The sequence below is a fragment of the Rhinoraja longicauda genome, chromosome 13, assembly GCF_053455715.1.
Source record: "Rhinoraja longicauda isolate Sanriku21f chromosome 13, sRhiLon1.1, whole genome shotgun sequence".
NCBI classification, from domain to species: Eukaryota; Metazoa; Chordata; class Chondrichthyes; order Rajiformes; family Arhynchobatidae; genus Rhinoraja; species Rhinoraja longicauda.
In genome coordinates, this window is record NC_135965.1 from 36,995,932 (window position 1) to 37,011,746 (window position 15,815).

Sequence of the window (15,815 nt, forward strand, 5' to 3'; positions counted from 1 at the left end):
ATTCGTGTAACCTTTGATTGTGATTGCATTTGAAAAGTCTAAGATAAGTATTAATCAACAAGCACGTGTCTAAATCTTTGTCTCTTTTAATCTGGCATCAAAGATGTAACTTGTCAGAGTTTGCGTAAATTTGACTTCTTATATAAATGAATGATCACAGGTCAATTTATCGGAGAAGTGACTGAAGGGGTTAACACGTCAAGGAGATAAAGAATGATCAAGAGAGTGCAAAGAAAAATCACCTATACTGTTTGGCGTTTAGCCCAGGACACAGAAAAGGATGCAGCAGGGAAAGAGATCCCTCTCATTTAAAATGTAGATTAGTTTAGTTTAGAGATACAGTGCAGAAACAGGCCCTTCAGCCCACTGAGTCTGGGCCGACCAGCGATCACCCCATACACTAGCACTAACCTACACACTAGGAACAATTTACAGAAGCCAATCAACCTACAAACCTATTCGTCTTTGGAATGGGGAGGAAACCGGAGCTCCCAGACAAAACCCACATGATCAGGGGGAGAACGTACAAACTCCACACAGACAGCACCCGTAGTCAGAATCAAACCTGGGTCTCTGGTGCGGTAAGGCAGCAACTCTACCACTGTGCCGCCCAAGGTTTCCAAACTTACACAAAGGATAGTTGATATATGGAATGTGCTGCCAGAGGAGGTAGTTGATGCAGGTACTGACACAACACTTAAAAACATTTGGACAGGTATTTGGATGGGCGAGGTTTAGAGGGATATGGCTCTAATTACATCTGTGACTAATTACATGTATTTGTGGACGGTCATCTGTGCCAATAATACGTAATCTGTAATCTATACTTAGTTTCCATTTCAAATAGTCCAAAATCAAGAAAAATCAATTCTGAACATTTTATTTGATAAAATCACATTTTATATGTTTTGAAGTACTGCTCAGATGCCAAAGCACACAACTTGTGTTAATAAAATATGGATTGAAAATTATACAGTATTTACAACCACAGAAGCTGCTATACTGTATGTTATAAAGTCATTAAACCCGTCAGAAATTGAAAGTGAAACTGAATTTCATTTGTTGCAAAACTTTGAGAACAGCAGAGGAACGAAAACAACTTGAAAAAAACCTTTGCAGGAGTAAAATGGGGAAAATCTATCAAGTGATAGTGAAGGGGCTCAGAGGAGAATCAACTACTGTTGATATTTCACAGACAGAAAAAGAGTTCAATGAGACGACGGTTCTGGTGTTTAAAGGGAAACTCTTGAAAAAAATGCCACAAGGAACAGGTATGTAAGCAATACGTTGGAAATGTATTCACACTTTTAAAAACCAGTTTAACCCAGCAATTTTACCCGATTTTCTGAAGGACAGCCTCTGTCTCCTCATTTGTAGCATGATTTCTAACACTGTTTTTCTGGTGTAAAATTCCCCCACTCATGTCAACGATAGCATCTTCTATATACTAAAACTCTCGTTTGTCTGTTCCTGAACTACAGCCAAAAGGGTACACGATAGCGTGATAATTTTAGATCCACCTTACTATCCTTACTATTAGCATTGTGCTAATGGAAGAAGTTTCATTGAAATCGGTGTTATATTTTTTAAGTTATTTAAAGTTTAAATCTACCTCCTAGGGAGGAGGGAGGGTAAGGGGGGGGGGGGGGGGTTGAGGGGAATAGACAATAGGTGCAGGAGTAGGCCATTCAGCCCTTCGAGCCAGCACCGCCATTCAATGCGATCATGGCTGATCACTCTCAATCAGTACCCCGTTCCTGCCTTCTCCCCATACCCCCTCACTCCGTTATCCTTAAGAGCTCTATCCAGCTCTCTCTTGAAAGCATCCAACGAACTGGCCTCCACTGCCTTCTGAGGCAGAGAATTCCACACCTTCACCAACCTCTGACTGAAAAAGTTCTTCCTCATCTCCGTTCTAAATGGCCTACCCCTTATTCTCAAACTGTGGCCCCTTGTTCTGGACTCCCCCAACATTGGGAACATGTTATCTGCCTCTAATGTGTCCAATCCCCTAATTATCTTATATGTTTCAATAAGATCCCCCCTCATCCTTCTAAATTCCAGTGTATACAAGCCCAATCGCTCCAGCCTTTCAACATACGACTGTCCCGCCATTCCGGGAATTAACCTAGTGAACCTACGCTGCACGCCCTCCATAGCAAGAATATCCTTCCTCAAATTTGGAGACCAAAACTGCACACAGTACTCCAGGTGCGGTCTCACCAGTACAACTGTAGAAGGACCTCTTTGCTCCTATACTCAACTCCTCTTGTTACGAAGGCCAACATTCCATTGGCTTTCTTCACTGCCTGCTGAACCTGCATGCTTCCTTTCATTGACTGATGCACTAGGACACCCAGATCTCATTGAACTCCCCCTCCTCCTAACTTGACACCATTCAGATAATAATCTGCCTTTCTATTCTTACTTCCAAAGTGAATAACCTCACACTTATCTACATTAAACTGCATCTGCCATGTATCCGCCCACTCACACAACCTGTCCAAGTCACCCTGCAGCCTTATTGCATCTTCCTCACAATTCACACTACCCCCCAACTTAGTATCATCTGCAAATTTGCTAATGGTACTTTTAATCCCTTCGTCTAAGTCATTAATGTATATGGTAAATAGCTGGGGTCCCAGCACCAAACCTTGCGGTACCCCACTGGTCACTGCCTGCCAATCCGAAAGGGACCCATTTATCCCCACTCTTTGCTTTCTGTCTGTCAACCAATTTTCTATCCATGTCAGTACCCTACCCCCAATACCATGTGCCCTAATTTTGCCCACTAATCTCCTATGTGGGACCTTGTCGAAGGCTTTCTGAAAGTCGAGGTACACCACATCCACTGACTCTCCCTTGTCAATTTTCCTAGTTACATCCTCAAAAAATTCCAGTAGATTTGTCAAGCATGATTTCCCCTTCGTAAATCCATGCTGACTCGGAATGATCCCGTTACTGCTATCCAAATGCTCAGCAATTTCGTCTTTTATAATTGACTCCAGCATCTTCCCCACCACTGATGTCAGACTAACTGGTCTATAATTACCCGTTTTCTCTCTCCCTCCTTTCTTAAAAAGTGGGATAACATTTGCTATCCTCCAATCCACAGGAACTGATCCTGAATGGAGGGGGGGGGGGGGGGGGAGGAGAGGGTGCTGCCCCAATGCAGGAGAGGTTTGGGCCCAACGGGTCCACTTGGTCCAGTAACAAACTAAATGTGTAGGAAGGAACTGCAGATGCTGGTCTAAACCGAATAGACACAAAAAGCTGGAGTAACTCAGCGGGGCATGCAGCATCTCTGGAGAGAAGTAATGGGTAATGTTTCGGGTCGAGATCCTTCTTCAGACAAACGAAAATCCATCTGCAGAAATGGCAATGGGCTACAAACATGACAGCTCCTACTTTTTAACAGAACAATCCGGTCTTATTAAGCTAGTTTCCTGAAACAACGCTGTGTAAATTATTAGGGCGGCATAGTGGCGCAGCAGTAGAGCTGCTGCCTTACAGCAGACCCAAGTTTGATCCTGACTACGGGTTCTGTCTGTACGTTCTCCCTGTGACCGCACCGGTTTTGCTCCCACACTCCAAAGAAGTACATGTTTGTAGATTAATTGGCTATGGTACAAATTGGAAATTGTCTCTACTGTGTAGGACAGTGCTCGTGTATGGTGATCGGTGGGCCGAAGGTCTTGTTTCCGCGCTGTATCTTTAAAAACAGGGCTTATTAAGAAAGTTTCCAGAAACAATGCTATGTAAATTACTGACTATAAAAAGTGCATTCTTTGACTTCTGTTCTTCGCTCCGATCACAAGAACAACCTCACATATATCTCCCTCCTGTTATATTGCTCTCTTCAAAATCATTCCAAGATATTAAAGCTGCTGATTTCTGCCGTTTGTAGGTGACCAGGAAAATCTTGAGGGAGCTGATGGAAATGTAGGGAAAATAAAGTGGATAAGCTCCATACGACTGTGGCTAGATTTGGAGTAATGTGCGTAGTTCTGGTTGTTCCACTACAGAAAGGATTTGGAAGCTTTGGATAGAGTGCAGAGGATGTAATGACAGTTTCTATGCCTTCTCAAAGTCCTACAGAGGATATTTGCCAGAATGATGCCTAGATTAGAAGGTATTAGTTACAAAAAGAGTTTGGATAGACTTGGGTCGTTTTCTCTTGAACCTGGGAGATTGTGGGAAAATCTGACAGAAGTATATAAAATTATGAGGGGTATAGATAGGGTAGACAGTCAGAACTTTCTCCAAGGATAGAAATATCAAATACTAAAGGGCATAGCTTTATGGTGAGAGGGGAAAAATTTGAAACAGATGTGTGGGGCAGGTTTTTCCACACAAAGTGTGGTGGATGCCTGAAACGTGCTGCTAGGTAGGAATGGTGGTGGAGGCATTGACAGTGACAGTGGCATTTAAGAGGCTTTGCACTGGCACATGTATATGCATGGAATGCACGGATATGAATTATGCGCAAATGGATAACAGTTGGTCTTAGCATTATGTTCGGCACAGACAATGTGGGCTGAAGGGCCTGTTCATTGCTCTATGTTCTAAGTGTGGGATTAGAGTAAAACTTGGTAGTCACAAAGTGCTGGAGTAACGCAGCGGGTCAGGCAACATCTTTCTAGAGAGAAAGGAGTGTGAAGTATCAGGTCGGGACCCTTCTTCAGACTGGGTGCTTGACAAGCGGCGGAGACAAGGTGAGTGTAAGAAAATAACTGCAGGTGCTGGTACAAATCGAAGGTATTTATTCACAAAATGCTGGAGTAACTCAGCAGGTCAGGCAGCCTCTCAGGAGAGAAGGAATGGGTGAGCCTCGGTTTCTCTTTCAGTGCTGCAATAGTTCTATGACTCCATGACACAGTGCTTTGCCATGTTATTCTCTGGCAATCACAAAAACCTGCAAAACACATCAACAAAGATCACCATGCTGAAACAGATAATGCCACTTTTGATGCACAAGTAAATGAGCAACTACTCTTCCATCAACCACACAGTTAAAGTTCTTGCTATTTTTGCGCCTTTCACAAACAATACTAGGACATTTGCATCATTTTCATATTGCCAAAACAAAACAGCAAATTGTGGCTTAGGTGGTAAGGTTTCCTGAGCAGAATTTAAAGTGTTTATCTACCACAGGATTCAAGATGTTCATCCTGAAAAAAATGTTCTTTTTGAATCATGAAATTAACAGCATAGCAACATGGTTGTGGGGAGTGTCCGGTCAAGGAATATCCACTCTTTTTCAGAATGTCAGCAGGGAGTTGAACAAGAATATGCTGAAGAATATAATCCCTTTGTCAGATATCTGAAGAGCAAGTGTAATAAGGCAAAGGAGTGGGTCCTTGAAAATAATAGGATGGGCGACACAAATAAAAGTTGCTCTCTAGATTCCATACCTGATTGTATTACATCAGAACTGTATTACACTGTTCTTGAAGTCATTAGGCTTTGTTTAATCTAGGGAATTATGAGTTAATTCAGAGATCCAGCATTGAAACAGGTCCTTTGGCCCAATGAGTCCATGCTGATCATTGAACACCCATTAACACCAGTGCAGCAGGCAGTGAAGAAAACGAATGGTATGTTGGCATTCATAGCAAGAGGATTTGAGTATAGGAGCAGGGAGGTTCTGCTGCAGTTGTACAGGGCCTTGGTGAGACCGCACCTGGAGTATTGTGTACAGTTTTGGTCTCCTAATCTGAGGAAATACATTCTAGCCTTAGAGGGAGTACAGAGAAGGTTCACCAGATTGATCCCTGGAATGGCAGGACTTTCATATGAAGAAAGACTGGATAGACTCGGCTTATATTCGCTGGAATTTAGAAGACTGAGGGGGGATCTTATTGAAACATATAAAATTCTTAAGGGGTTGGAGAGGCTAGATGCGGGAAGATTGTTCCCGATGTCGGGGAAGTCCAGAACCAGGGGACACAGCTTAAGGATAAGGGGGAAGTCTTTTAGGACTGAGATGAGAAAACATTTCTTCACACAGAGAGTGGTGAGTCTGTGGAATTCTCTGCCACAGAAGGTAGTTGAGGCCAGTTCATTGGCTATATTTAAGAGGGAGTTAGATGTGGCCCTTGTGGCTAAAGGGATCAGGGGGTATGGAGAGAAGGCAGGTACAGGTTACTGAGCTGGATGATCAGCCATGATCATATTGAATGGCGGTGCTGGCTCGAAGGGCCGAATAGCCTACTCCTGCACCTATTTTCTATGTTTCTATGTTATCCCACTTTCTCATCCACGCCTTACGCACAAGGGGCAATTTTACAGCAGCCAATTAACCTACAAACTCACAAGTCTTTGGGGTGTGAGAGGAAACTGGAGCACCTGGTGGAAGCCCACGTGGTCACATGGCGAATGTGCAAACTCCACTCAGAGAGCACTGAGGTCAGGATCGAACCCATGGTCTCTGGCATTGCAGGGCATCAACTCTACCAGCTGCACCACTGTGCCATCCACATTTCTGAATGTGATTTAAAATTCAAAAATTAGTAAACTGACATTTAAGATGGATGCAGTCATTTTTGTATTCCTCTCAGTTTCTCCCTTTTGCTTTTGGTTTAGCTCAAGCAGAGGATCTTCGCCTTCTTTTTGCCAATGAACAACTGGAAGATGATAAAAAGTTCTCGGATTATCAGGTCAAGGATAAATCTACGATAATGATGGTGTTGCGACTGCCTGGAGGAGGAAGACGATGCTAATAATGTATAGAAAGCTGAAGCCACCGCCAGGATCTGCCGCCTCGATATTAATGAAAACTCTCTCCTCAATGCTGTTGAAACAGAATGCAAAATGGCACTCTTATCTCTATCCTTTGTTCCTTTAAAAATGCTATAAGAATATCTCTAGTGGCATTTAATATGAAGTTAATTACATGGAATGAGTAAACCATCAATTTTATGTATATTTTTCAAATATGAAAGCTATATATGAACTGGTTATTTCAGTCTATTGTCTGTTCTCTTATTGCTAGAATCATTTCCAGCACTTGGTTGCTTGATTTTAAGATGAATGTACCTTTATAACTCTTTCAATTATTGCAAAGATTAAAGGTCACATAATATGCTTCTGCACATTAATTTTATTTTCCTATCTTATTACCAATAAATATGATAAATAAAACCAAACTAATCCATGTAGGATATAAAGGTTGCCTCCCAATATGACTTTTGTAAAATGATTAGTAAAAATAATATTCTAAATAAGTTCATTGTATGGAGATAAGTGAACTTAAATGACATGGATATTTTTTATTAACCACAATGGAAGTCACGGATGTGTGGATATGGATATAAACTGGATTTTAAATGTACGTCTGTTTTGAATAACATAACTTATTTAGAATATTATGTTATTAGGGTTAAAACAGGTTTTTCAACTAAAATGGAGTTGTCTGCAAACAGTTCCCAGATCAGGCATGCAGGCTCACTTTGGAAAATATTTGGGCTCACTTGGAAGAACCAGTAAATCATATTATGTAGCCACAAGGGCATATAGATGTGAGATGAGACAAATGTTTCCTCCAGGAGACATCCCAAGACTTGCTTGGTTGCTGATGCAAGGAGTAATCCATGTTTCCATCATTAAGGGGAGACCTTGGTCTTAAAAAACAAAGCTTAGTAGGCTGCTGTTTGTAGGCGAGCATTGAAGTGAGGGCTCATTGCTTTTATGTGCATACTGCAAGTGAGCTCCTCGAACTGTGATTTTGGAAAGACACCAGGACTCACAGTCTTTGATATGTTTTTGTTATAAGAAGGAAATCTCAACGAAGCTATTGCTACAATCATTTGCGAGGTTTTGCAGTTGAAGGTCGTGTTAGTTGAAGGAGATGTTTATTTGACAATTTGCTGCTGTTTAGTTGTGGTTTATTATAATTTTATTGTTGTATTAATAACTCCAAAGACGTACAGGTATGTAGGTTAATTGGCTGGGTAAATGTAAAAATTGTCCCTAGTGGGTGTAGGATGGTGTTAATGTACGGGGATCGTTGGGCGGCACGGACTTGGTGGGCCGAAAAGGCCTGTTTCCGGCTGTATATATATGATATGATATGATATGAAATGTATTTCTCCCATAATTTCATATTGTTTGAGTTCTTCCTCCATCATTGATCTAAACCCTCGAAACCTGCTCATATCTCATTGCATTACTATTGAGCAAAACATTAACATTGGCTGTCTCAGGAAATCTGTGAGTGCAACAGCAGGATAGAGACTGGCTAATGAATTGAAACTCTCCTCCTGATGCATTTCAAAGCCTCAACACAATCTAAATCATTTGGATGCTGGAGAAATACTTGTCTGGATGGACAGAGCAGGAATGACAAGTCAGAGCTATCAAGGGGCAGAGAGGTTCACATAATTGGCATCCCTAAAAATGTTAGGCGCAATATTCATCTCCTCCATCAAGAGCTCATCCATGTCTGTAATAGTCACGTTAGGGGCGGCACAGTGAAGCAAGGGGTGGCACGGTGGCGTAGTGGTAGAGTTGCTGCCTTACAGCGTCAGAGACCCTGGTTCGATCCTGACTGCGGGTGCCGTCTGTACGGAATTTGTACGTTCTCCCTGTGACCGTGTGGGGTTTCCCCGGGTGCTCTGGTTTCCTCCCACACTCCAAAGCTCCAAAGGTTTGTAGCTTAATTGGCTTTGGTAAAAATTGTCGCTCGTGTGTAGGATAGTGCTTGTAGGATACGGGATGATCCATGGTCAGCTTGGACCTGGTGGGCCAAAGGACCTGCTTCCATCCTGTATTTCTAAACTAAACTAAACTAAAGATAGACACAAAAAGCTGGAGTAACTCAGCAGGACAGGCAGTATCTCTGGAGAGAAGGAATGGGTGACAATCTTCAGACTGGTTAGGGAAGGGAAACAAGAGATATAGACAATGTTGTAGAGAGATAAAGAACAATTAATGAAAGATATGCAAAAACATAACAATGATACAGGAAACAGGCCATTGTTAGCTGTTTGTTGGGTGAAAACGAGAAGCTAGTGCGACTTGGGTGGCGGAGGGATAGAGAGAGTAAATTGTCTCTAGTGAGGAGGATAGTGCCAGTGGTCAGCGCGGACTTGGTGGGCCAGAGGGCATGTATCTCTAAAGTTGAAAGTCTAAAGTTTTATACATGATGCACAGAGGCAAATCACCAAGGTTACTTGGAGGCTCCTCTTTCCTATTTGATTGCTATCACACAGAGAGACATGGACAGCAACAATCTTCATTTGCAATTTCCCCTTCTTGTACATGTTTCAGCATTGGCATGCGTTATCATGCCTTTAACATCACAGGGTCCGAGAATTCCTGCTCACCTCTTTTGGGTGCTCCAGCCACATGCATTAAAGCACGTTCTCAATGCAGTTAATGTTGAGCAAAAGAAGTGACTGAGGCCATAGTCTGTTCCTGAACGTCTGGGCGAAGAGATAGCTGTAAAAATTACCATGCAGAAAATAATGTGTTAATGTGCTAACAGCAGTTTACTGCACAAGAAGAGTTGGGGTGTGTTTTACATCCTGTAGAGCTATTGGCACAATGCTGCAAAATGCAAATCATGTGATCGGCAGTAGAGATTGTTATCTTCCGGGATTTTTGAAGGGACTTTCCTGTCAAGTTTCCACTCAAGTCAACAAGCAGAAAGTTTATACTTTACAGCTGTCAACTGTACCGCATCAAATGGAGAAACGCTACGACCCCAAAGATCAAACTCTGATATTTGTGAAAAGTAAAGATGAAATCACAGGTTAGTATAAAGATATTTTATTACAGCAAGTATTTTGAGGTATTGAACCAACTGCTGGATTTACTGCAGGACTTAAATCATGCACTTAGTTTTTAACTGGAATAAACAGATTTATAGATTAAACAAAATACATTTTGTTTATTGGTATGCTACGATTTGGAGTCCAGTTTTAAAATGTGTAACCCGACTAAATATAGTTTAGCTGACTTCCTGATGAATAAATAAAAGTGAAAATGAATGTAGCAATGATAGGCAATGATATACATTGGGACTAAATATGGAGACTTTTTGGGACTTTTCTTTGCAGACATAGGCTAAAGTTCCAAATAAGCAATACTAGAGGCAGGAAGCATGTTCCCGATGTTGGGGGTCCCGAGCCAGGGGCCACCGTTTAATAATAAGGGGTAGGCCATTTAGAACGGAGATGATGAAAATCTTTTTCACTCAGAGAGTTGTGAAGCTGTGGAATTCTCTGCCTCAGGAGGCAAATTGGATGCTTTCAAGAGAGAGTTAGATACTCTTAGTGGTAGCGAAGGAAGGGATATGGGGAGAGGGCAGGAACGGGGTAGATTGTGGATGATCAGGCATGATCAGGGTGAATGGTGGTGCTGGCTCGAAGGACCGAATGGCCTACTCCTGCACCTATTGTCTATTGTCTATTAAATATGTATTGATCTCTGAACAAGATCCCAGATTTAAATAGGCGGCTCAGGGACAGACGTGGGAGAAACAGGTTTCAATACCTCGAGGCTCTGGTTGCAGGAGTGGGGGAAAGTGAGCTGCTCCACTGGGACTGGCTTCACCTGACACTTAGACAATCAAACTGACCCACTCGCTGGCTTTATTCTCATCTGTGATATTTTTAACAACGAATACACAAACATTGATAGAAAGTAAAAACAAAACGTGCGCAGATAATGTGTCTTTGGTCTAAACTCCACAGAGCGATGTTCAAGACATTAGCCTTTAATTCCTGGTTTCTCCAGCAAAATGAGTGAAAGAGCAGGGGGGGGGGGGGGGGGAGTGTAAAAATCGGGAACGCAGTGTGGGTACAAAGCACTGGCTGCAGGATTTGGGCACTGAATGACCCCAGGCATTGACTGAGGGAGTCAGACAGTGCCTGGGGATTTTGATATTGAGTGAGGGTGTTTGGTGCTAGGTGGAGGAGCAGAGAGATTCGAGAGATGGAGCTCGGGTGACGTTTCGGGTCGAGTCTGAAGAAGGGTCTCGACCCGAAACGTTACCCATTCCTTCTCTCCCGAGATGCTGCCTCTCCCGCTGAGTTACTCCAGCATTTTGTGTCTGTCTCAGGTACAAGTATTGGGCAACTAGTTATTTCCTTTGCGCTTTTTTTTAAAAGGACTGTGTAACTTGTAATTTCAGGAGATGACGATCCCAACATTTTGCGAGCTCAAATGTCCTGCAAACATGCAGTGGACCCAAACTCACTGACCCAGTGGTGTCGAAGTCTCCTGGATCAGGTAGGAAGTGAGCTCTGTAGACTTAAAAGAGCCACATAGCTGTGTAAAAATATACCTTTCTGCCACACTGCTACGTTATTGACGTTGATTGTTCGATTTTACATTTTGTCAGGACAATCTGTTACTAAATGATTCACCCTCCTCCTTCAACGTCAGAGGAAACGTAGCATTAGTGGCCCCACCAAGGGAGTACCTGACCATAACTTATTTGGTATATTGGGTTCAGTTGCAGGAATTGTGGAGAGAATTGTGTAGGGTCTAGTGGGTATTGATATTGAGTGGGGGGGGGGGGGGAGTTTGGTTTTGTGTAGAGAAGTATCCATTGAGGGATGGAGCTCAGTATTGAATTACATTTGGGTATTCAGTGAGAGAGTTGGAAACTGCGAATTCAGCTCTCAGTAAAGGCTTTGGGACTCAGTGAGAAATGAGTTCCATAGCAGGAGATTGGGTGCAGAGTAAGTTGGCATAGAGTGTAATTTGCAAGAGGCAACTTGGGATTGAGAAAAAGAGTTTCGATGCATGAAGAGGTTGCTTCTGCCCTTCTCATTACAGAGAGAGAAGGCAAGTTTGATGAATGAGTTTTAACCAAATTTGAAATTACAGGGTCAGTACAAGTTTTACTGCCCAGCGCTGAAGAATGGAACGATAGAGAAGTGTGGGCAGGAGTGGCCCTATCACGAAGTTCGCAAACTGGCAGTGCTGACCAGTGAGGAGCAGCGACATTTTGAGGAAACGGTCGCTGTGCTGGCTGCTGCTGAGTATTGTGAATACAAGTCAGTGAGTATCGGTGTTGACATGGATAAAGAATTGGTTGGCAGACAGGAACCAAAGAGTAGGAATAAACGGGTCCCTGTCAGAATGGCAGGCAGTGGTGAGTGGAGTGCCGCAAGGCTCGGTGCTGGGGCCGCAACTATTTACAATTATATATTAATGATTTAGATGATGGGATTAAAAGTGACACTAGCAAATTTGCAGATGACACAAAACTGGGTGGCAGTGTGAACTGCGAAGAGGATGCCAGGAGGTTGCAGGGTGACTTGGACAGGTTGAGTGAGTGGGCAGATGCATGGCAGATGCAGTATAACGTAGATAAATGTGAGGTTATCCACTTTCGTGGCAAGAACAAGGAGGCAGATTATTATCTCACTGGAGTCAGATTAGGAAAAAGGGAAGTGCAATGAGACCTGGGTGTTCTTGTACACCAGTCACTGAAAGTAAACATGCAGGTTCAGCAGACAGTGAAGAAAGCTAATGGCATTCTGGCCTTCATAACGAGAGGATTTGAGTATAGGAGTAAAGAGGTCCTTCTGCAGTTGTACAGGGTCCTGGTGAGACCACATCTGGAGTATTGTGTGCAGTTTTAGTCTCCTTAGGACATCCTTGCTATTGAGGCAGTTCAGCGTAGGTTCACGAGGTTAATCCCCGGGATGGCGGGACTGTCATATGTTGAAAGATTGGAAAGACTGGGCCTGTATTCACTGGAGTTTAGAAGGATGAGAGGGGATCTTATAGAAATGTATTAAATTATAAAAGGACTGGACAAGCTAGATGCAGGAAAAATGTTCCAAATGTTGGGGGAGTCCAGAACCAGGGGCCACAGTCTAAGAATAAAGGGGAGGCCATTTAAAACTGAGGTGAGAAGAAACTTTTTTCTCCCAGGGAGTTGTGAATTTGCGGACAGAATCTGCCACAGAAGGCAGTGGAGGCCAATTCACTGGATGAATTTAAAAGAGAGTTAGATAGAGCTCTAGGTGCTAGTGGAATCGAGCGATATGGGGAGAAGGCAGGCACAGGTTACTAATTGTCGAAGGGCCAAATGGCCTCCTTCTGCACCTATTTTCTATGTTTCTATCACAATTAGAAAAATTATTCTGTTTAGTACATTACTGAAAATAAGGATAACTGTTATGTATTTCAATGGTTGTGTCTGTATTACATTTCTTAATCGCAATTATAAGGAGGCGCAACGGTAGAGTTGCAACCATACAGTGCCAGAGATTGAAATTTGATCCTGCACACCTATTGGTGCTGTCTGTACAGAGTTTGTACGTTCTCCCCGTGACCACGTGGGTTTTCCCTGGGTGCTCCGGTTTACTCCCACACTTCAAAGACGTACAGGGTTGTAGGTTAATTGGCTTCGGTAAAAATTGGAAATTGTCCCTAGTGTGCCCCAAATCACCCATATACTAGTTCTATCCTACACACTAGGGTACTTTACAGAAGCCAATAAACCTACAGACCTGTAGGTCTTTGGAACGTGGGAGGAAACCGGATCACCCAGAGAAAACCCAGGCAGTCACACGGTGTATGTACAAACGCCGAACAGGTAGCACCCATGGTCAGGATTGAACCCGGGTCTCTGACACTTGTTTATTTTGGGCTCTTTTCAACAGTGTCCTGGTTGTCAAACATTTGTTGAACGCACAGACCTGAGTAACCTGAGTGTCCACTGCACCATCTGTACAGCAGAGAAAGGCCTTGTTTATGAGTTCTGCTGGCAGTGTCTGAAGCAGTGGAAGGGACCTGGCCCACGTTCTGATCGATGCGGCAACGAAGGCTGCACCAACATGGAATTGGACATACTCCGCACTTGTCCATTAGTCAGCCTCTTAGAAACCATGGTGAAGAATTGCCCTTCTATTCGAGCCTGCCCGACATGCGGCAAGCTGCTTGAACACAACCAGAGAGGATGTAAAAATATTACCTGTTGTAGGTGTCATGTTGAATTTTGCTTTGCCTGTCTCGAGCTGACGCCAATATGCCAGGCAAATAGGCCACAGTCGTGGTTTAATGTATGTGCCAAAGGCATTGCTACAAAGCAAACCACAATCCCAACATGGCATCGACATGACTAAACACATTACCTGAAGAATATGGCACCAAATTCAACCTTATTCCGATGGTGCTCAGCTTTACCTGACTAACATTCCTCCAAACCGACCACTGCCATCTACATTTTGGGACTTTGTGCCTGACTTTCTCAACTGAATGTTCATTCACCATTGGAAGCACCAGTGAAGCAACCACCCTCAGCTCCCAGCACAAACACTGTTTCCTAGCCGCTGTCTCCCAGCTTCCCTCTGACATTTTCTGAACCAGACCATTTGCACCTGTACTGCCTTACTTGACTTGATTTGAGCTTCAGATTTCATATCTGTGCCATCAGACAGGCCACCTATTTCCACTGTGGTACAGTGACACAGTTCTGCCTCTTCAGTTATCTGTGTCTCCGTGATGCCTAGATTTCACTATTCTAGTGCATGAGTGCATGCTGCAAACAGGTAGTCAATGAAGCTCTACTGCCTATAGACAATAGATAATAGACAATAGACAATAGGTGCAGGAGTAGGCCATTCGGCCCTTCGAGCCAGCACTGCCATTCAATGTGATCATGGCTGATCGTTCTCAATCAGTACCCCGTTCCTGCTTTTTCCCCATATCCCTTGATTCCGTTGGCCCTAGGAGCTAAATCTAACTCTCTCCTGAAAACATCCAGTGAATTGGCCTCCACTGCCTTCTGTGGCAGAGAATTCCACAGATTCACAACTCTGGCTGAAAAAATGTTTTTTCCTCATCTCAGTCCTAAATGGCCTACCCCTTATTCTTAAACAGTGACCCCTGGTTCTGGACTTTCCCAACATGGGGAACATTTTTCCTGAACCTTTGAAAGAACATATGCACTAACATCATAGAAATGTGTTTTTCACTATTATTGAGAGACTCGTTCAGTTTTGTTTTGCCTGCTTCTGCTTTGCAAATTAAGGATGTAAAAATAGCCAATCAATTATCATTTACCTCTCCCAGTTCTTCAACATAAGATGATTTGTATTGCATGTGAAGGAACTGCTATTATTTGATGCAGTCACCAAACATTTCAATGGCCCATTGTGAATTATATGTTTATAATCAACTAAATAAATGTTTGTGCAATGACATATGAAGTATTGCTGTGGTCATTTGATGGCAAACTTTCTCATTACCAAAGAGCAATGTGTAACAGTGGTGCATGATCACCACACTTTGAATTTGTAGAAAGTAAAATTGAACATAAGTTCATAAGTTCTAGGAGCAGAACTAAGCCATTCAGTTCATCAAGTTTACTCTGCCATTCAATCATGGCTGATCCATCTTTCCCTCTTAACCTAATTCTCCTGCCTTCTCCCCATAACCCCTGACACCCTTACTAATCAAAACACAGCACAATAGTTTGAAAGATCTTCCCCTCAGATTGAGTCCTTCCTAATTGATTTGATCTCCCAATTTGGACAATAATAAATAGACTGAAGTCCAGCCTCTCATGAAGGAATCGCAAATAACTTTGCTTTGAAGGATTTTTAATTAATAGATGCAAATTGATGTTGTTGTTTAACGTTTCATTTGGAGTTTGATGGTTATTTTCCCATTTGAACCACCAGGAAATGGGCTTCTTTATTAATGAAAATAACAAGTTAGCATTAGAATAGATAGCATTAGAAGTATCTTTTTGCAAATGAAGCCAATTCATTTTCATCAGTTATGTCCCTCTTCTCCCTCGAAGATGGACACAAAATGCTGGAATAACTCAGTGGGACGGGCAGCAT

The 15,815-nt window shown here is 42.8% G+C and overlaps 2 protein-coding genes across 2 annotated transcripts; both read left to right on the plus strand.

Annotated features, from left to right (window-relative positions):
• The first annotated feature begins 990 nt into the window (after nucleotides 1–990).
• On the plus strand, nucleotides 991–7,061 carry LOC144599245 (uncharacterized). Its single transcript, XM_078410005.1, has 2 exons — nucleotides 991–1,271; nucleotides 6,586–7,061. Exons 1-2 carry the CDS (start codon nucleotides 1,127–1,129, stop codon nucleotides 6,720–6,722), a joined length of 282 nt encoding a protein of 93 aa, XP_078266131.1. The 5' UTR covers nucleotides 991–1,126; the 3' UTR covers nucleotides 6,723–7,061.
• A 2,470-nt stretch (nucleotides 7,062–9,531) lies between these two features.
• LOC144599247 (E3 ubiquitin-protein ligase RNF19A-like) lies at nucleotides 9,532–15,150 on the plus strand. Its single transcript, XM_078410006.1, has 4 exons — nucleotides 9,532–9,754; nucleotides 11,138–11,235; nucleotides 11,839–12,012; nucleotides 13,629–15,150. The coding sequence occupies exons 1-4, from the start codon at nucleotides 9,547–9,549 to the stop codon at nucleotides 14,088–14,090; spliced, it is 942 nt and encodes a 313-aa protein (XP_078266132.1). The 5' UTR covers nucleotides 9,532–9,546; the 3' UTR covers nucleotides 14,091–15,150.
• The last annotated feature ends 665 nt before the right edge of the window (nucleotides 15,151–15,815 follow it).